The sequence below is a fragment of the Mirounga angustirostris genome, unplaced genomic scaffold, assembly GCF_029215605.1.
Source record: "Mirounga angustirostris isolate CCGP_5_RB_7025 unplaced genomic scaffold, mMirAng1.0.hap1 SCAF_8, whole genome shotgun sequence".
NCBI lineage: Eukaryota > Metazoa > Chordata > Mammalia > Carnivora > Phocidae > Mirounga > Mirounga angustirostris.
In genome coordinates this window covers 96,057,440-96,078,101 of record NW_026991716.1, presented here as the reverse complement: position 1 = coordinate 96,078,101, position 20,662 = coordinate 96,057,440, and the positions used below count along the sequence as shown (strand labels likewise).

Genomic DNA, 20,662 nt, shown 5'->3' with positions numbered 1-20,662 from the left:
TTGGCTAATTGAACATAATTAAAAAATAAATAAAAATTTTTAAAAAGAAAGGAATCTAAGGATACCACTACAGAAAATCATCAAATCACAAAGCAAGAAAAGAAACAGAGGAATTACTAAATAGAGAACAATTAACAAAACTGCAGTAAGTACACACGTACCAATAACTACTTTAAATGTAAATGAACTAAAATTTCCAATCAAAATACACAAAATTGGGGGGGGCAGCACCTGGCTGGCTTGGTCACTACAGCATGCAACTCTTGATCTCAGGGTTGTAAGTTTAAGCCCCACATTGGGCATGGAGCCTACTTAAAAAAAAAAATACACAAAGTGGCTGAATGGATTAAAAAATAAGACCCAGTGATATGCTGCCTACAAGAGACTCCCTCAGCTTTAAGGACACACACAAACTGAAAGTGAAGGTCCTGAAAAAGATATTCCATGCAAATGGAAACCAAAATAAAGCTGGGATAGCTATACTTGTATCAGACAAAACAGACTTTAAGACAAAGTCTCTAGTAAGAGACAAAGAAGATCACTATATAATGATAAAGGGGTCAAACAAAAGGACGTAACATTTGTAAATATTTGTGTACCCAACATACATGCACCTAAATATATAAAGCAAATATTAAAAGACCTAAAGTGAGAAATGGACAGCCATACAATAATAATTGTAGGGGACTTCATTACCCACTTCCATCAATGGCTAGATCATGCAGAGAGAAAATGCATAAGGAAACATTGGCCTTAAATGACACATGAGGCCAAACACACAACATTTATAGAACATTCCATCCAAAATCAGCAGAATACACATTCTTCTTAAATGCACATGGAACATTCTCCAGGGTAGATATTAGGCCACAACAAGTCTTAATAAATTTTAAAAGACTGAATTCTTGTCAAGTATCTATTCTGACAACAATGGTATAAAACTAGAAATCAATTACAGGAAGAAAATATGAAAATTCACAAATATGTGGAGATTATACAACATGCTACTGAACAACCAATGAGTCAGAGAAGAAATCAAAAGAGAAATTTTAAAATATCTTGAGACAAATGAAAATGGAAATACAATATACCAAAACTAATGATGGAACCAAAGTTGTCCTAACAGGGAAGTTCATAGCAATAAATGCCTACATTAAAAAAAAACAAAGATCCCTACCAACCTAAATTTATACCTCAAGGAACTAGAAAATGTACAATAGCCAAGACATGGAAAATGTCCACTGACAATAAATGGATAAAGAAAATGTGATACACACACACACACACGAATATTAGCCATAAAAATAAGGAAATCCTGCTATGTGATACATCAATGGAACTTGAGGGCATTATGGTAAGTGAAATAAGTCAGACAGGAAAAGACATATACCGTATAATAAATCATTTATATGTAGAATCTAAAAAAATTTAATTAAAAAAAAATTTAAAAACAAATCTGAACTCATACAGAGAACAGATTGATGGTTATCAGAGGTGAGGGTAGAGGGTGTGCAAAATGAGTGAAGGGGGTCAAAACATACACACTTCTAGTTAAAATGTCATGGGGATGTAAAGTATATTATTGTTAACCATAGTTAACTATACTGATTGTATATTTGAAAGTTGCTAAAACAGTAAATCTTAAAAAAAAAAAAAAAAGCATAAATCTTAAGAGTTCTCATTACATGAAAAAAATTTCTAACTATGTGTGATGATGGCTATTACCTAAACCAATAGTGGTGATCATTTTACAATGCATATATATATCATTATGTTGTACACCGAAAACTAATAGTGTTATGTATTATTTCTCAATAAAAACAAAGAATATATTTATATTCATTTTATCTATGTACATATACATACAAACACTTCTTTGTATATCCAGTTATCTCTAGAAGATGTACAGAAATGACAATAAGAATGGTTGCTTTAATGGGGGTTGGAGTTAAGGGTGAATAAGATCTACTTTTTAATTTACCTTTGTACTATTTGATTGTATTACTGCGCACATATAATATCCATTAAAAACAATTATGTGCTCTTGCTGTTTCTCACTCCTTTATTGCTAGTGGGCTCCATTTAGCTTAGCTATTTGGTCGGGTCCAAGAAGTCCATCCTTTGCATGGTACCTGAGCAGAGAGCTCCCCAGGCCAGCTGCGTGAATTTGCAGCCACGCATCATCTTCTTCTTCTTCCTGGGTTTTTTGGGGTTTTTTTAAGGTTTATTTTAGAGAGAGTATGTGTGTGCGCGTGCGCGCACGTGTGCAAGTGCGGGAAGGGACAGAGCGCAGAGGGAGAGGATCTCAAGGAGAATCCCTGCAGAGTGAGAAGCCTGATGCAGGGCAGAGATCCCATGACCCCGAGATCATGACCGAAGCCAAAATCAAGAGTCAGCCGCTTAACCAACTGAGCCAGGCAGGCGCCCCTCAGCCACAGGTCTTCTTACTGATATGTTGGGACAACTAAATGTTCTTGTGACCCATAACCTTATTAGCTTAGTCAGGGTGTCCCGCCTGGCCTTCCCAACCACAGTTCTTAAAAACTCTTATTATTTCCCTTTTGTTAATGGTCTCTTTTACTAAACTAGTGAATATTACTCTATGAATAAAATTTCCCATTTGTGCCCGTTTTATTTTGGTCCTTTGTCTGAGTGCTTTGGAAACAGTAATAAAAATAGTAATAGTAACTAACCTTCATTCTATACTTACTATGTGTATTAGTTTGCTAGGGCTGCCAAAACAAAGTACCACAGACTGGGTGGCTTAAACAACAGAACCTTCCCCAGGATTCTGGAAGCTAGAAGTCTGAGAGCAAGGCATTGGAGAGCGGTTTCCTCTGCAACCTCTCCCCTTTGCTTGTAGATGGCCGCCCTCTCCTGTGTCTTCACAGGGTCTTCCCTCTGTGCCAGTCTGTGTCCACATTTCCTCCTCTTATAAGGATACCAATCATGTTGGATTAGGACCCACCTTAATGACCTCATTTTAGCTTAGCTGCCTCTTTAAAGACCCTATCTCCAAATATTCAGTGTGGGCTATTAGAGGTTAGGACTTCAACACAGGGATGGGGAAGGGGGGAGCAACACAATTCAGCCTCTCAGTGTACGTATGATGCAATATGCTACATGCTTTAAGTCTCCCTGCCTACCCCATGAAAGAAAATAGAGGCCAAGAGATTAAGTAGTGTGACCAAGGAAAGAGTTGGCTGGGTCCAAATTCAAATTCAGGCTGATAGACTCCAGATCCCACACTTCACCACCACACCACACATGAGCTTTTATAATGTGTTCTATAGGGTCCATTCAAGTTTCCCAAAAGAGAGAAACTGAAATGGTTGCTAGAGTGAGCAAATAGAAAAATTCCACTTCCCAAACCATTATCTTTTCCAGTGGGTGGTAGCAGGAGCCCCAGCCAATGCTCCTGTCTGTATCCTTTAAACCACAGTGCCTTGGGCACCTGGGTGGCTCAGTTGGTTAAGCGACTGCCTTCGGCTCAGGTCATGATCCTGGAGTCCCGGGATCGAGTCCCGCATCGGGCTCCCTGCTCAGCAGGGGGTCTGTTTCTCCCTCTGACCCTCTTCGCTCTTGTGCTCTCATTCTCTCTCTCAAATAAATAAATAAAATCTTTAAAAAAAAAAAAAAAAACCACAGTGCCTTACCCCAGCCTTCCCGTGCAGGGAACACTTAGGAGCAGATGTCATGGTCATTCAGCCCGCTCTCATGCCCAACCAAATCCATGGAAGTTGAAGCAGAAGTACCCCAAGCCCCTACTTCCTCAGGGAAAGCACTGGGGACCCCTGGATATCACAGTCAGCTATACTTGAAATCCCATCACATCTGGCTCAATGCCAAGGCTTCCAGAGCTCTGTATTTAGGAGGAGCCAGAAAAAGCCAAGCTTTGTCCCTGGCATGATGCGAAGGTAAAGATCCTTGCCCAGGGCAAGGTGCACAGCTATAAACTTAGATCGCTGAAAGCAGAGATGGCAGCATTCAAATAAGGACACCCACAGTATCATTACTAACTGCTCGGATAAGACAGGAGAGAGTATGCCGTTTAGTTTCTCTCAGCTCAAAGGTTCCCACTTTAAAAATATCTTTCCCGGGGCGCCTGGGTGGCTCAGTTGGTTAGGCGACTGCCTTCGGCTCAGGTCATGATCCTGGAGTCCCGGGATCGAGTCCCGCATCGGGCTCCCTGCTCGGCAGGGAGTCTGCTTCTCCCTCTGACCCTCCTCCCTCTCATGCTGTCTCTCATTCTCTCTCTCTCAAATAAATAAAATCTTTTAAAAATAAATAAATTAAATAAATAAATAAAAATATCTTTCCCTTGGGCGCCTGAGTGGCTCAGATGGTTAAGCGTCTGCCTTCGGCTCAGGTCATAATCCCAGGGTCCTGGGATCGAGTGCCGCATCAGGCTCCCTGCTTGGCGGGCCTGCTTCTCCCTCTGCCTCTCTCTCTCTCTGACTCTCAAGAATAAATAAATAAAACATTTATATATATATATATCTTTCCCTAAGACTCCAGTAAAGTGTGAGGGGGGTGGAAAGGTTGCTGTACACCTGAATCATGCTCCAACCTAGAAGCATTTAACCATATTATCACTACAGTTGTTTTAAACAAGACAAAAAGGGCTGTGGTCACTAACAGCAGGGTTTCAGCTGCAGGTTCTTTATAGAAGGGAAGCAAGGAGAAACACCCCAGTTTCTCCTTGACATGCAATTTTGAAAACTTCCTTTCCATTCTGAAACAAAGACATAACTGCAATCATCTTTAATTAGGGAACTGTTATTCAAGTAAACTATATATATTTTTTAAAGATTTTATTTATTTTTAAAGGTTTTATTTATTTGACAGAGAGAGAGACAGCGAGAGAGGGAACACAAGCAGGGGGAGTGGGAGAGGGAGAAGCAGGCCTCCTGCTGAGCAGGGAGCCCGATGTGGGGCTCGATCCCAGGACCCTGGGATCATGACCTGAGCCAAAGGCAGACACTTAATGACTGAGCCACCCAGGCGCCCCAAGATTTTATTTATTTGACAGAGAGAGACACAGTGAGAGAAGGAACACAAGCAGGGGGAGTGGGCGAGGGAGAAGCAGGACTCCTGCTGAGCAAGGAGCCTGATGCGGGGCTCAATCCCAGGACCCTGGGAGCATGACCTGAGCCGAAGGCAGACGCTTAACGACTGAGCCACCCAGGTACCCATGCCAAATTCATTTTTAAGCATCCATGAAATGAAACACCAATTTTATCTTAAACCAACACGAGTATTTATTTATATCAATATTTTATTCAAACAAGCTTTTACATTGTACAGAGGCATGTAAGTTGCGAGCAGTCTTAAATACAGATGTAATCAATCTATGAGGCTACCTCTACCTCGTTAAGGGCCCCAAATCAAAACTGATTGGTGAAAACCTGTCTAGAAAGGCAACCTCCAACTGGTGCAGGTTCAGTTTCATTTCAAGTAGGATTTCAAACCAAGTAAGCTCTCCGACACTTGCTCAATGACTAAATAAAAAACTGGAAGCAAAGAGAACAAAACTTTGAGGTAGATGTCTGATACAACCTTTCATCTATTCAGTATGTGGGTGATACTAAGTTGATTATAATGGGCTGAAAGTCTGCCTAGGGTTTGAAGCAATACTAACAAAAGCATGGGTTTCTCTATCTTCTTATAGCTGGTTTCTTCTGGGAAAACTGATTAGGACAAAATATTATCTAAGTCCAATAATGAAAGCACCCAAAAAAATTAAAAACAGAACATATGAGCCAGCAATCACACTTGTGGGGATACCCAAAAGAACTGAAAGCAGAAATTGAAACAGATACGTGTACATAAATTTTCATAGAAGCGTTACTCACAATTGCCAAAAGGTGGAAGCAACCCAAGTGTCCAGAACAGGTAAATGGATCAACAAAGTATACATTCAAAAGACTATTAAACAGCCTTACAAAGGAAATTCTGACACATGCTACAACATGCTAAGTGAAATACACTGGGCATAAAAGGACAAATACTGTATAATGCCATTTATATGAAGTACTTGGAGTAGTGAAATTTGTAGAGACAGAAAGTAGACTGATCACTGTCAGGACTGGTAGGAGGATGGAATGGGGAGTTACAGAGTTTAATGGGTTATGGAGTCAGTTTTGTGGATGACGGCTGTGAGGGTTGCACAATAATGTGAATGTGCTTAGTGACACTGAATTTATACACTTAAAAATGGTTGAGGGGCGCCTGGGTGGCTCAGTCGTTAGGCGTCTGCCTTCGGCTCAGGTCATGGTCCCAGGGTCCTGGGATCGAGCCCCGCATCGGGCTCCCTGCTCGGCGGGAAGCCTGCTTCTCCGTCTCCCACTCCCCCTGCTTGTGTTCCCTCTCTCGCTCTCTGTCAAATAAATAAAATCTTAAAAAAAAGGTTGAGATGGTAAATATTATGTAATGCCTATTTCATCACAATTAAAAATAATTCTTTTTGTTTTGTAGATTTTATTTGTCAGAGAGAGAGAGAGGGAGCACACAAGCAGGGGCAGAAGCAGAGAGAGAAGCAGGCTCCCCACTGAGCAGGGAGCCCGATGTGGGGCTCGATCCCAGGACCCCGAGATCATGACCTGAGCCAAAGGCAGACGCTGAACCGACTGAGCCACCCAGGCATCCCTAAAAATAATTCTTTTAAAAAGCACCTTATAACCTCACAAGTTGTTCAGAACCTAAAAAGCCCACAGCCTTAAGTCACTCATGTCATCTAACAACTTTTACACTTCTCCAGGCCATCCATTAACTAACATAACCAAACACATCGAAGGCAAGTTGCCATAAAGCCAGAGATCAGATAGGAAAGGCATTCTGCAATTAAAAATATAAGCCAAAAGGAAGACAATACATAAGAATTAATGGCCACGGTGCAAGAACCTAAGGGATCTTTTCTGCAAGAATTAAGAGAAATGAACAAGGCAGAAGTACAGGACATGAGAACACATAATTAAGACAACCACCAAAAAATGTTGGAAAATTCTCTTTGCAAAAATTCAATGTTATAAAATTTTAACTCATTAAATATGAAACTATTTATAGCTAAATAAAAATCCAAGTGCAACCTAGCTCAAATGCCAACTGGCCAAAGTGCATAAAGCGAAAGAGCTTAAGTCCTCCTGACAAACAAGGTGACCAGCCTCGGTTTGCTTCCTTGACACACAAGGAAAGACAAACCTGCTCTTCCAGATCACTAAGCACAACTTTCTACCATCAGGACCCAGTAAAACTAGGCCTTTCCTTAAGTGCCATGATAATTTATATTATGCCATTTGAGAAGGTATCTAGCACAACTTTTCTGACCCCAGATACTTGTAAACTTCTAGTATAACAGAAGATAAAGCCTTCCTAGAAACATCTTGTGTGATTGTTTGATACCTGGTTTCTCCCACTAGACCTGTGTTATCCAATATGGCAGTGACCAGCTAATGCAGATATTTAAATTAAAAATTCCTTTTATTTGTATTAGCCATATTTCAAGGGCTCAATTCACCACATGTGACCAGTGGCTACTGGGCAGTGCAGATATAAAATGTTCCCATCATTGTGGGAAATTCTACTGGACGGTACTGCTTTAGAGGGTAGGTTCCACAGAGGTAGGAACCTTCTGATCTTTCACCAGTATAATATAACACCTCTCACAGAGACAGCCAAATAGGAGGCATTCAACAGACATAAGAAATAAATATTCAACAGCCAATGCAGTAAATGGAGAGGACTGAAGGGAACTCCTGAGTCTGGGGTTTGTGTGTTAAGAGAGAGGAGGGGGCGCATGGGAATACAGACTCCTACAGATTTAGGGTCAGATTTAGAAAAGCTGAAACAAAACAAACTGAATTCCCTAGAGTAGCAAAGAATTTGACCCTCTCAAAAAGTGAATCTTGCTACCCAAAATGTGGTCAGTCCACAGGCCAATAGCTCCCCATCATGTAAAAGCTTGTTAGAAATGTAGAATCCCAGGGGCGCCTGGGTGGCTCAGTTGGTTAAGCGGCTGCCTTCAGCTCAGGTCATGATCCCAGGGTCCTGGGATCGAGTCCCGCATCGGGCTCCCTGCTCAGCAGGGAGTCTGCTTCTCCCTCCCCCCTCCCCCGGCTTGTGTTCCCTCTCTCGCGCTCTCTCTGTCAAATAAATAAAAATAAATCTTTAAAAAAAAAAAAAGAAAAGAAATGTAGAATCCCAGCCCCTATCCCAGGTACTACTGAATTAGAATCTATATTTTAACAAGCAATTCAAATGCACATTAACGTATGAGAAGCACTAGCCTAGTTCTCTACTCTCCAGATTGAGCAAGTATCCCTCGCTCAACAAATTTAGAAAAAACAAAAACAAAAACACTAGGCACAACTGCATGTAAATCTATAATAATTGCAATAAAATTTTCAATTAAAAAAAGGGCCATTTCTAACAAACGTGGAATCATACCTTAAGCTTTTTTGTATCCCTTCTCTACCACCTCTACCCCCACTGCACCCCTACAGTATAGGAAAATGTCAAACACACATAGTATCTGTGAGTTCACGTACACAAACACACACACATTCAGAGCACTGTGAACAAAACAAGTGGCACTTAACAGATACAGATACAGGGTATCCCAGAAGAATGTTATCTACTTCCACTAAGAAACTTAAGCTCTATTTTAGTAATAACTTTTAAGTGGCAGGAGTGATATACTGCTATGGGAAACCAAAAGTTCTGGTTATGAGAAAGCTATCCTGATTATTCAGTGATTCTACCTGAAACGCAATCATTTTACATGTAATCCGCGTCTCACACAGTTTTTAGGAGGGTGTTATGTTACTCCACTGATCAATTAGGTTTGTTTTGTTTTGTTTAATAAGTTACAATTCTTCAAACTAATAACCAGTCCAACAACTGCAGTGGCAACGCACTCTGGACACAAAATTCAAGTTGTTTCTGAAACTTTATCTGGTAGGAGGGAATTTTTTTTTTTACCCTTTTACCCAAGAAATTATGTTGAGGAGAAATCTTAAGAACTTTTCTAAGTGTTTAGAATTATAAATTACTTATACAGGGGCGCCTGGGTGGCTCAGATGGTTAATCGTCTGCCTTCGGCTCAGGTCATGATCCCGGGGTCCTGGGATCAAGCCCCACATCGGGCTCCTGGCTCAGCAGGGAGCCTGCTTCTCCCTCTCCCTCTGCCTCTCCCCCTGCTCATGCTCTCTATCTCTGTGCCTCAAATGAATAAATAAAATCTTTTATAAATAAATAAATAAATAAATAAATAAATAAATAACTTATACAAGGGTGCCTGGAAGGCTGAGTTGGTAGAGCATATGATTTGATCTCAGGGGTCGGGAATTCAAGCCCCACACTGGGCAAGGAGCTTACTTTAAAAAAAAATAAAAATAAATAAAAACTTTGCATAAATTACTTATACTTGTCCCTTACATTTTTATGCACTTCCCCAATCTTCCAGCTGACTTTTTAATACCTTCATTACTTTTATGATAAACAGGTTTTTTAAAAGGATTTTTCTTTAAAAAATAAGAGTAACTGAAAGATGCCCTCAAAGCATCTTTACTTTGAAAATTATTACTATGAAAATATAACTAAACTGAAATTTACCTATTTCTCTTATAGGAAGCTGCATTTGAACAAGTTAAAATCACAATGGGAAAGAACATAAAATGTCAAGGGGAAAAAAAGCCTAACTCTGAGTTAGCCCATCCATTGCCCCACAAACAGAATCTCTTCTATCAGGTTCATTGGCCTGGCCTAATGGAGCCTTCCATGCCCACTCACTCAGTTTGGTACCCATAATCACTTTCGATGACTGCTGAGGGCTTCTTGTCCCCAGCTCCAACTTTTTAGTTCTCTTGTGTGTACAGCATACACACACTAAGGTAACACCCAATGAGTTGCATCTCTGCACTAGCCTCTCCCCCTGGAGTTTGGGTAGAACCCGTGACTTGCTTCTAGCCAAGAGCATACTGCAAAGGTGAGGGATGCCACTCCTGTGATTATGTTAAAGAAGACTCCAGCTTGGCAGACTGGGGTGAGAGATTCTCCTGCTGGCTTTGAAGAAATGGGCTGCCATGTTGTGAGAGATCTACAGAGGGCTGCCTGGCAAAAAAACGTGGGAGGTTCTAGGAACTGGGGCTGATGGCAGCCCACAGCCAGCAAAAAACAGGGACCTGAGCATACCACAGCAAGGAACTGAATACTGTCAACCACATACATGGCCCTGGAAGTGAACCCTAAGCTTCAAAATGGAGCAGAGCTCTATCCAACAGCTTGACTGCAGCAGCCCCACGAGACCCTCAACAGAGGACCCAGTGAAGTCATGCCCACATTTCTGACTCAAACTGTGAGACAAAAAATGTCTGTTGTTAGGGCGCCTAGATGGTTTGGTCAGTTAGGCAACCAACTTTTGATCTCAGCTCAGGTCTCAATCTCACAGTTGTGAGTTCAAGCCCCACGTTGGGCTCCATACTAGGCGTGGAGCCTACTTAAAATAAACAAAAATGTTGTAAACTGCTAAATCTGTTATTCAGCAATAGAAAACTTCAGTATTGGCTACTTGTATATCAGCAGACACTTACCTAGGGACTGATTATTAGAATGAATGCTAATTCTTGGAATTATACGAAGTCTTATCCTTCCAATATGGAAATACATCAAACTTTAACAATGCCTACAATCATGGGCGCCTGGGTGGCTCAGTTGGTTAAGCGACTGCCTTCGGCTCAGGTCATGATCCTGGAGTCCCGGGATCGAGTCCCACATCGGTCTCCCTGCTCAACAGGGAATCTGCTTCTCCCTCTGACCCTCCCCCCTCTCATGCACTCTCTCTCATTCTCGCTCTCTCAGATAAATAAATAAATAAATCTTTAAAAAAAAAAAAAAAATGCCTACAATCTCATATGGCCACTCACATTTTGGTTTGTGGAACTCTTGTGGATTTTCCAGTGTGGATTTCCAAATTTTCTGCCATGTTCTTATTATCATCCTTTTCTCCCTGAGCTGCATCTTCTACCCGTTAAATGTAGATGCTGCAGATAGTATCCCTGTTCTAGCAAGCGTCCCAGCTGCCAAATAGCATCTACTGCCTAAATTCCAACAACCTGAGAAAAAGCAGTAAATGGAACACAGGTGGTCTCCAAGTTGTAGCTAAGAGAAAAGTACAATACAAAAAGAGCAAGAAGAATACACTTTTTACTGTTCATTTCTCCACCGGCCCTCTCCAAAACTGCTAGGTTATATATACAAACCCATATTATGGCAGGTATTGAAGGTGAATGAGCAGTGGTCAAAAAAGATACATTTCACTCGAGAAAAAACAAAGGCAAATTTGTAGAAATTAGATAAATGAGAAAGCAAACATACTGCAAGCAGGTAGAAATTAAATGTTATTCACCATAAAACATGGTAAAGAGAAGTAAACAAAAGCAGTCATCAGTGCTAGTCATTTATCAAAGGAGAGCTCACACCAGCTTTGCCACACTCATATGAAGTACCCTTTGTGATCCCTGACCCCTAGGCCACCAAGCCCCTTTCTAATCATTATTTTGGTTTCCCAGGTATTTCAAACTCAGGAAGGAAGAGCCCTGGGTGGGTGAAACAAATATTCCAAATACTGCAAAAGACTGTGCCTCTTTGTAAATTAAACTAGCAGCGTAGTTTACAGTGCTTACAATGTAATTACCAGCCAAACTCAATAAAGAACAAACCCTGTACGAGCAAGGCCCAGACCCAGACTTCATTACTAAGGTAGGCCCCACTACTAACATAGTAATTCTCAAGCAGCTTTTAAAGTTGGAACATTGCATCTCCAAATCCCACTTGAACATCAAGAAAATCAGCATATAAAAATAACTTTTTTTTTTAAATATCTGTAAAAATAGTAAAATCTCCATAATTGAATGAATTACTGTAAGACACCGATTATAACATGCAACATTATTTTGTATATGTACATGGATAACTGTCAATTAAATTTTGTCACAAAATGTTAAGTGACCACTGACTTTAAGACATATTCTGATTTCAGAGATGTTAAAAATGTGAAAAAAGGTGCATCTTAGAACTGATGAAACACTACTGAAAAATGTGTTTTGCAGGTAATTATTAAACACTGAGTCTCTTAAATTGACATGTATTCACAATCAGTATTCTCAAAACTATCACTTTTGTTTCACTTCTCATTTGAAATGAAGAATGGATGGGACTTACGTTATTTCTAACAGACACACTGCACAGACTTTTTTTTCACTTTTTTTTTCCTTGCACAAACTTTGAAACTTGTGGATTCCTAGTTTGAAAATCCTCTCATTTTCACTAATAGAATCACAGATCAGGAGACAGATAAACAAGGCCTCTTTAGGGACTGAGTGCAGGGCCAGAAAAAACTAGTGAGCAGCAGTCCTGAAGCCGGGTCTCTAGGGCCCTGTTCTGTGTTCTCCTGATAGAAATCAGAAATCAAATGAGGAATCAGAATTCTCCAGCGCAACACTACAGGGAGGGCAAAGCAATTAATAAAAATCTCTGTCCATTTTCAAAGTTGCTCTTTTATGAAAGGACACTCCTCTACTTCCCTGGTAGAATACTGAAGATTGATCATTTGTTCAGCTAATCAATTCAACTATTAGATGGTTTCATTCTATTAGAACAGCACCCAACTTCTCAACAACAAACACCTTCTTTGCATGCTCTGAGGGGTGGAGACCATAAAACATTACCTAATCAGCCACATGCCAAACACCAGCCTCACAGTAAGATCCTGCCGGACGAGACCATTTGTTCTTTATGGAAAACTCTGGAATTACAGAACCTTTCAAAACTTTGTAGCATTTGCTATACTCTGACCTAGAAATTTTGATCCCCAAAGCATGTTGAAGATCTGTTAATGTTCTGCTCTGACTGGCTTCTTTACAACTGGAGATTATTCAAGGAGGTCAGAATAATCCATCTTCTCTAGGTGTTAGTCCCTTTTAGCCTGGTTTCTTGCAAGGTGATTCACAGGGAACTGGCCACTATTAACTTGAGGGGACTCCAATACCACTGCACTGGAGTGGAATTGACTGGAGATTTCAGCCAAGGGCTCCATCAAAATATTTTTAGATGTCTCTATTACAGAATTCCTCATTGTATCATTCATTTCAATCACTTCAAAATCCATTTCATTCCATTTTTCTGCATCCTCTTCTTCATTGTCTTCCTCATAGTCATTTAGCTCAGAACTAGACAGCAAAGCTTTCTGGTCCTCGCTTTTTGTGTGTTCTTTTCGCTGCTGACTGAGAGGTGAGGTGGCTAATTTATAGAGCACGGGAAATAAAATAGCAGTGGCTATCGATGCCCCCAAACAGGTGTACAAAACTACAGGCAAATCAGGGTATTGTCCTTGAAGAATTCCAATTATTGCAGGAATAGCCATTTCTCCCAGGGCAGCACCGACTACAAAAAATGCTGCAGATTTCCCATGGATGGTTGTGTACTGCTCAATCCAAGAAACACCACTGGGAAACGTGGTTGCCATCGAGGCCCCATACACCGAAGTCGCTATCCAGAGACAAACTGGGCTCTTGTCGAAAAGCACCAACAATAAGGATGATGTCAGGCTGCCAATGTTGCTTAACACAATCATGGTTCCAGGTTGTAAACATGTAGCAAAAAAGATTGCTAGGCCCCTGCAGGCTGCAAAGGTCCCCCAGAAGATGGAGTTCAACCCAGCCGCTTCACTTTCCGTCATGCCTGCGTGGCTGGTCGCAAACGTGAAAACGTAAGAGCCATATGTTACCTCGGCTCCAACATAAAAAAAGAAGAACAAAAAAAGGAGACAAAGAAGGGCATTGTGGTATTTAGCTCTTCGAGACCTCTGAGCAGATGCTTTTGCTTTTTCCTGCCTTGAGCTCTTCTTTAAAAACAGAGCCAAAAAAAAGGTAGCAACTACAAAAACGTAAGTACCAATAACAGCATACGCCCACAGTAAATTCATATTGTCAGGTACTCCGAGTAGAGATTCTGAGTCAGCTTCAGATGACTGGTTGAGGGCAGAATGGTTAGAGTTAGGCTCTGCGTGGTTTGCAGCAGACACCGTCGTGCCCAATGCCAACTTAGCCAGCAGTGGAGCCAAAAAGGCACCCAAGGCAAAACTGAAGTGTAAGGCCTGCATATGTGGGGCTCCTCTGTCCCCCCAGATAGCCAAGATTAGGACGTTACCACCTACCAATGAAAGATGAGGAAAATTATTTAATCATGGTAACTTAGCAAAAAACGGTTCACTACTATCAGGAGGAGGATGAGTCTATTTTACACGGCACAAGGATGAAGGTATTCTCAGTCATCAAATGTTGCAACTCGGTCGATTTTATGATTAAGGAACTCTAACCTACCACCACCACAGAACTCTAAGCATCGGAACATCACATACTCACAAATGGATTCTACAAGCTAGTAAACCACGACCTCCTAGAGCCAGGCACCTTAGCCCAAGGCTTTTTACAAGACAGTTCTAATACGAGGCTGGCAGGGGGTGGGGAGGGTGGGAAAGAGGTGGATATTTATTTGTAAACATTTTAAATATATATTACCATGAGATAATGGCCAAATTACCAAATAACCAGTTGAGGAAAATTATTTAGGTATATAGCAGATGCAAAACACATGTTCAGAAACCTGAACACTGTAGAATTCTGCTGGGCCCATTACAGGAAACAAAGGTGAAAGGCAAGAAGCATCAAGTGTTGTGTTAGCTTTCTCTTTTTTTAACATATTTGCAGATAAACATACAATTGTGCCCCATAATTTCACGACCAAACTAAGCCTAAAGTATAAAATATCCCCGATATATCAGGTAACAATAGAGCAGGGGAAGAAGAGAGCTGGTTTTAGGGGTGGACAAATGCCAAGTATGTTGTTTAGTAGGTTTTAAAAGATAACAAGACACATGAAGAGGATCTCCTGCAGGAAGACAGGAGCTTTTGAGAGGGGAAAAAAAGAGAAGGAAAGTCATACACAGCACAGGTTTCTCTTAGTTCAAAAGACAGAGGGCTTTTTAAATTGTATAGCTGCTTCTATGATTCCTCAGTCAAATATGGTTCCAAAGTTGGTTTAACCTATTAACCCATGAATTCCTCCCATACTACACCGATAAAGTTCTATCCCAAAATGAAAGCCCACTCACCTGCACCATAATTACCCACATGGGGGACCCTTTCCTGTTTGGGTACTGCAAATCAATAATCTCTCACTGAACAAAATTCCTTAAATTCACTCCATGAATTGCCAAAAACAGGCACCCTACTTGGCAAGAAGAGTAGCTGCCAGAGGGTAGTTCTGACTGGGTGACGCCAAGAGCAATTCAGTAGGTCGGTGTCATTTTACACTGCAAATGACCATTTGATGTCATCTGCTCTACTTTTTCCTAGTAGAAAGTCCCTACTCCCAGAGATGACCCTGCAGGGCTCACTGACCTGTATCCAGAATGCCAGCTGAAACACCAAAGACGGACATCATGACAATCAGTAATACTGCTGTCTTACAAAATGGAACAAGATAAAGACCAACTGTGGTGGTCAACATTGACACCCCTGAGAAGAAAGGTAAAAGTCAGCTATAAAAAACAATATTCATGCAAGGAGTCATAAATCAAGTCAACATCATAGAAATTCCCATAAATGCAAAGTAGGTCAAGTTACAATTGGGTAACAGTAAGTGGATAAGAGGTTCAGCATCCATAAATGGTTATTTCCTTTACAAGCTTTCATAATATTTATGGACTATAAAATATAAGTTAATCTAATGTGAGTACATTTCTAGCATTGCTGATAATCAAACCATATACTACAGGGCAAAGTTTTATAGCAAAACTGACAACTCAAAAATTTATTTAAATATCTCATATTTTAAAAAGAGACTTTTAATCTAAATAAATAAATACATACACACGTACATACATCAAATAAATAAAATAAAAAGACTTTTAGGTATGAGGTAAAAAATTAAAAAGAAAAATAAAATGCATTTATGTTAGTTTGTAGTAGAAATGTATTAAGTAATTTAGCTTGGGAATAAGGAGGGAAATACAAGAGATCTATATGTTCTCAACCCACTTTGGAAATCTGAGTAATTATTCATTTATTCATCAACAACAGTAAATTATTGTCCTTACTTCCAAAGCACTTTTATCACATTAATCCAGATTTTCTTTAAACGTGTCTATTTATTCAAAAGAGAGTAAGTTAAAAGCTTTGCCATCTACTTGAAGGGCGAGGTAGAGAGGTCTGGAGGCATCATTAACATGGGACGGCTGGGACAAAAATTTAGCCTACGTCCTTTTGCCCCCAGTACTTCCCACCTTCATTCTCAGTTCAGGGCCTAGCCTGGGCAGGTTCAAGGAATTCATTCTGATCTCTGGTGGCCCCAGGAGATCTGCCCTAAACCCTGACAAGCAGAGTTCTTTGGACAACTAGTATGTGATCCAGGGGTGGTGCCTAAATTACACTGATGGTCAGGAAGGCTAAAGATAGTAACACATTCTAGGGCTAATCTAAATTTCCAGAGCGGCCCTGCATGGATTCCCTATAATTGTTGAGATGAAAACAGGCATCAAGGAAACCTGATTTTCACCGAGGACGCCTGAACACTACTCATCTGAGTTGTCAACCATAAAATGTTTCATTTTTAAAAACAAAGCGTAAATTCCTTGAAAGTCATAAAAAGCTAAAATTGGTCTGTACTTACCCAAAAGTAGAAAATGATTCATAATGTCAAGAAGAACTCCACCAATCACTGAGCCAGTTAAAAATCCAAAGGCACGGCCCACAAAAATCAGAGAAAGACTGCTAATATTGCGGTTCACATTTGTTGCCAAATCTTGAAATGTTGGTCCCAGTATAGCAACACTCATTCCCTAAAATTTAAAAAGACAAAACCTTTCATTTACAATCATTAAAATAATGTCTATCTGTGTGGTAGTTTTTTTCACTATTAAAAAGGGAGGAGGAGGGGCGCCTGGGTGGCTGAGTTGGTTGAGCAGCCGACTGTGGATTTCACACTCTTGATTTCAGCTCCGTCATGACCGCAGGGTTGTGAGATCAAGCTCCATGCTGGGCTTGGAACCTACTTAGATTCTTTCTCTCCCTCTCTCTGCCCCTCCCCCACATCTAAACATTTAATTAAAAAATAAAAATAAAAAAGGAGGAGGGGTTTTCAGTGTAATGTAGGGGATTACTTCAAATCTCACAGTCGGAAAAATTCAGGATGACAGTACTAGGACTCCTAGACTATAGGCTACTGCATCTGGTGTGTCAAATACTACTGGTTTTCTAGTTTTGACAACTCTCAAGTCTAAAAGAAAATTCTTTAATTTTTCTGGCTGCTACAATTTTGTTTCCTTTTTGAACAATACCACAAGAGACTCTTGTATTAACAGTAAAATGTAACATCAAAATCATTTTTGAAATAGTTTTGTGCACTTTGAAATATACTATATGCACAAATAACACAGTAATTTAGATGTTAAAAATTTAAATTATCAAACCATTAAAACAGCATTCCTGTTTTTTTATGGTGTTAAAACAGCAATATTTCTGGATGCACATGGTGTCCTTCCTCTGACGCATACAAAATACACAGAAAATAGACAAATCAAACGTTTCTAAATCTGTATTCTTCTTCAAAGAAAACTCCAAGCCATCAGAGAATATTTGTTGGATACTTTAAAAAAAATGCTTCTGTCTATGCTTCAAGAATAATTCATTCTAATTGGACTGCTCTGCTCAAAACACGGGTGTGCGTCTTGCCCAAGCCAGAGCAGAGCAAGCACTTGGTACATGGAGGGAAGGCTGAGCTCCATCTCCAATCAAATTACTTCCTCCTTGTAAAGCACTTAAAACAGGACCTGGCACAAGGTGAGGGCTCAAGAAGCGTCTGCAATGATTTTTCTTTTTTCAAATTAAAATACTCCAGGAACCCCTTGTGGCTCAAGCGAAAGACGCTAAGTGACTTCCTTAGAGGACACTCTGAGAAGTGACTCTCCTCAGAGGACTCACCCTACCAAATCCCCAAGAGCCCAATATTCAGGACAAGTGATGAGAGGACCATCTCCAGAAATAAGGGAATCGTGGGGCACCCAAGGGGTTTGTCAAAAGGCGCTTCTAGCCTTGCAGTTCGCTCTTAAAAACAAAAACTGAAGGATCTAAAGGTTTGTTTTACATAGGATTGTGGGTAGAATAAGAGACCTATTATTCCTGCCTCCACCACTTAAAACCAGCTGTGTGGTCCAGAAAAGTCATTTTCCCTCTATGGGTCTATTTTGCCCCGTCTGCAAAAATGAGGAGTTGGCTGAATCTGGTCAGACAAGGAAGAGGAAATCCCAGAAAAGCAGCTCTGTGTAATAATTTGGGGTCTGCGTGGGCTCAAGGGGGAGGGGCTATAGACCTGGCAACACCCCCTTGCATCTATCTCCCCCACGCCACGTAGAAGTAGGAAGGTTTGCTGGAACTGGCAAATATATTAGGAAAATCAATTTCCCACTTGACAATAACCAACAGTAGAACTGTGCCCATTTTTCAGATTAAGAAACCAAGGCTGGGGCAGACGAACGCGCCCAAGGTCACACAGTTTGCAAGTGGCAGAGGCGAGACTCGAGCTCAGAAGCCGGCGTTCTCTACAGAACGCCCGCTTACGCCCCCGCCTGGGAGGATTCCAGCCCCGGCTCTCACCAGCCCCAGGAAGGCAGCACACAGGATCACGGTTATGAACCAGCGCAGCATGCTTCCAGCCCGGCGGCTCCGCCGGGAGCCCGCCACCACCACCGCCTCATTCTCCGCCGCGGCCTCGGCCCCGAGGAGCCGCTGCCCGGCAGCCGGGACCCCGGCCCCACGGAGTTCCAGCTCCAACTCCAGTTCGGCGGCTCAGGAGAAGCGGTCTTGCTGCCGCCCGGCTTCTCAGCGGAGCCTCGGGCAAGCGGGAGCCAAGCCCCGGCTCCGCCTCTGCAGGCCCGGCCGTCCCGGCTGGAGCCACTTCCCCAGGAACTGCCCCCTGGTCAGGGCGGGGAAGTCGAACTTCGGGAAAACGCCGGGTGTTGCAGGCCGGTGACGCGAGCCCTTCAGCCGGCAAGGTGCCGGCGGGGGTCACGTGGCGGAAATGTGGCCTCTCGCCAACCGCGGCCTCTCTCAAACCGGAAGTTTATGTGGTTGCCTGGGAGACCGGACGTGGGCGCCCGGGCCGCCGCATCACACACAGCTGAGCCCACAGAGGCCCCGCAAGCGGGCGCCCCGTGGCGGACTGAGCTGAAGCTGCAGCCTGGGACCCGACGGATCGTGAGGTAAGACGCGGCCACGCCCTTGCGGGCGAAAACGTGGGCCAAGATTGGCAGGGTATGGCTTTGCACCCGCTCCCCGGGGCTCCTCGCAGGGCAAAGGGAGCCCGGTCTGCCCCTTATACAGCTTTCTAGAATTGCTGCCCTCGCTCCTCTGAGCTATGTCGTCCATCTGTCACTCCACCACATTTGTTGAACCTCATATGTAAGCGTTCTCGGGTATGAGCTCAATGAATCCTCAGAACAACACTCCAAATTCCACGTTTTCCTCGTTTTACAGACAGCTGGATTAAGTCACAGAGAATAAGTAGCAACGTGCCCAAGGTCAGAGGCTGTACATGGTGTAACAGTAGCTCAAGAGAAGTCCCGACCCAAAGCTGACGTTTCAAGCACACTCCGGCTCCAGTCCCTGCAGACAATACCATTGTTGTCAGGAAGTGGAGCAGGACGTGGATTTCCAGGATCCCTGAGGAAAGGAAAGGCCTTGTCTTCTTTATCCAATTCCAGCTTTTTTTTTTTTTTAAGATTTTATTTATTTATTTGAGAGAGAGCATGAGAGGGGGGAGGGTCAGAGGGAGAAGCAGACTCCCCGCCGAGCAGGGAGCCCGATGCGGGACTCGATCTCGGGTCTCCAGGATCATGACCTGAGCCGAAGGCAGTCGCTTAACCAACTGAGCCACCTAGGCGCCCCCAATTCCAGCTTTTTGTTTCCTTTTGCTCTTTGACCAGACCACGGCCTCAAGACGTGTGAATATTTGTTATTGTCTATCGGAAATGTGCTTTTGCACCCAATTACTTTTACGCACTTAGGCTCCCAGACTACAAACCTAAATCTCCTCGTCATTTCCTTTCCAACCCATCTCTCCAGCCCCATCCATTTGGTCATTAAGCCCTTCCCAGATTACCTCAAAGTACAGAGGCTGTGATGTGAGAGAACCTGTTGTAGATTTCAGAGTCAGGGAAGGCCTCTTTGAGAAAAGTTTGATGTGGCTGAAACAAAATGTGTATGTATTGAAGAGAATAGAAGGTTATATGAGAAGTAGGTTACAAAGGATTTTGTGTGCCTCCTCCATGGAGGAGTTCTGTCTTTGAGCGACACACCTCCAACTGGCTCACTGAGATTTAATATAACCAAAACTATTCTGTAGGAATTCAAGCCTAACAGTATTTCATCTTTATCACCTAAAACCAGACTCCTTTTTTTCCTAAATAAATCTGCCCCTGCTCTTTGATACTCCATGCTGATATCACCACCCACCCAGTCATCTTTGTAAGGAAAGTGAGATCCTGCCTTGATGCTTCTCTTTCTCCCTCCTCATCAAGTCCTGCCAATTTTACCTCAACAGATGATAT

At 42.0% G+C, this 20,662-nt stretch overlaps 1 protein-coding gene across 1 annotated transcript; it reads right to left on the bottom strand.

Annotated features, from left to right (window-relative positions):
* Window positions 1-6,615: 6,615 nt before the first annotated feature.
* On the bottom strand, window positions 6,616-18,842 carry MFSD4B (major facilitator superfamily domain containing 4B). The gene is given in 5 exon segments (XM_045865337.3): window positions 6,616-12,996; window positions 12,998-14,208; window positions 15,459-15,575; window positions 16,729-16,897; window positions 18,711-18,842. Coding segments are annotated over 5 exon segments (1,584 nt in total). The 5' UTR covers window positions 18,762-18,842; the 3' UTR covers window positions 6,616-12,960.
* Between the last annotated feature and the right edge of the window lie 1,820 nt (window positions 18,843-20,662).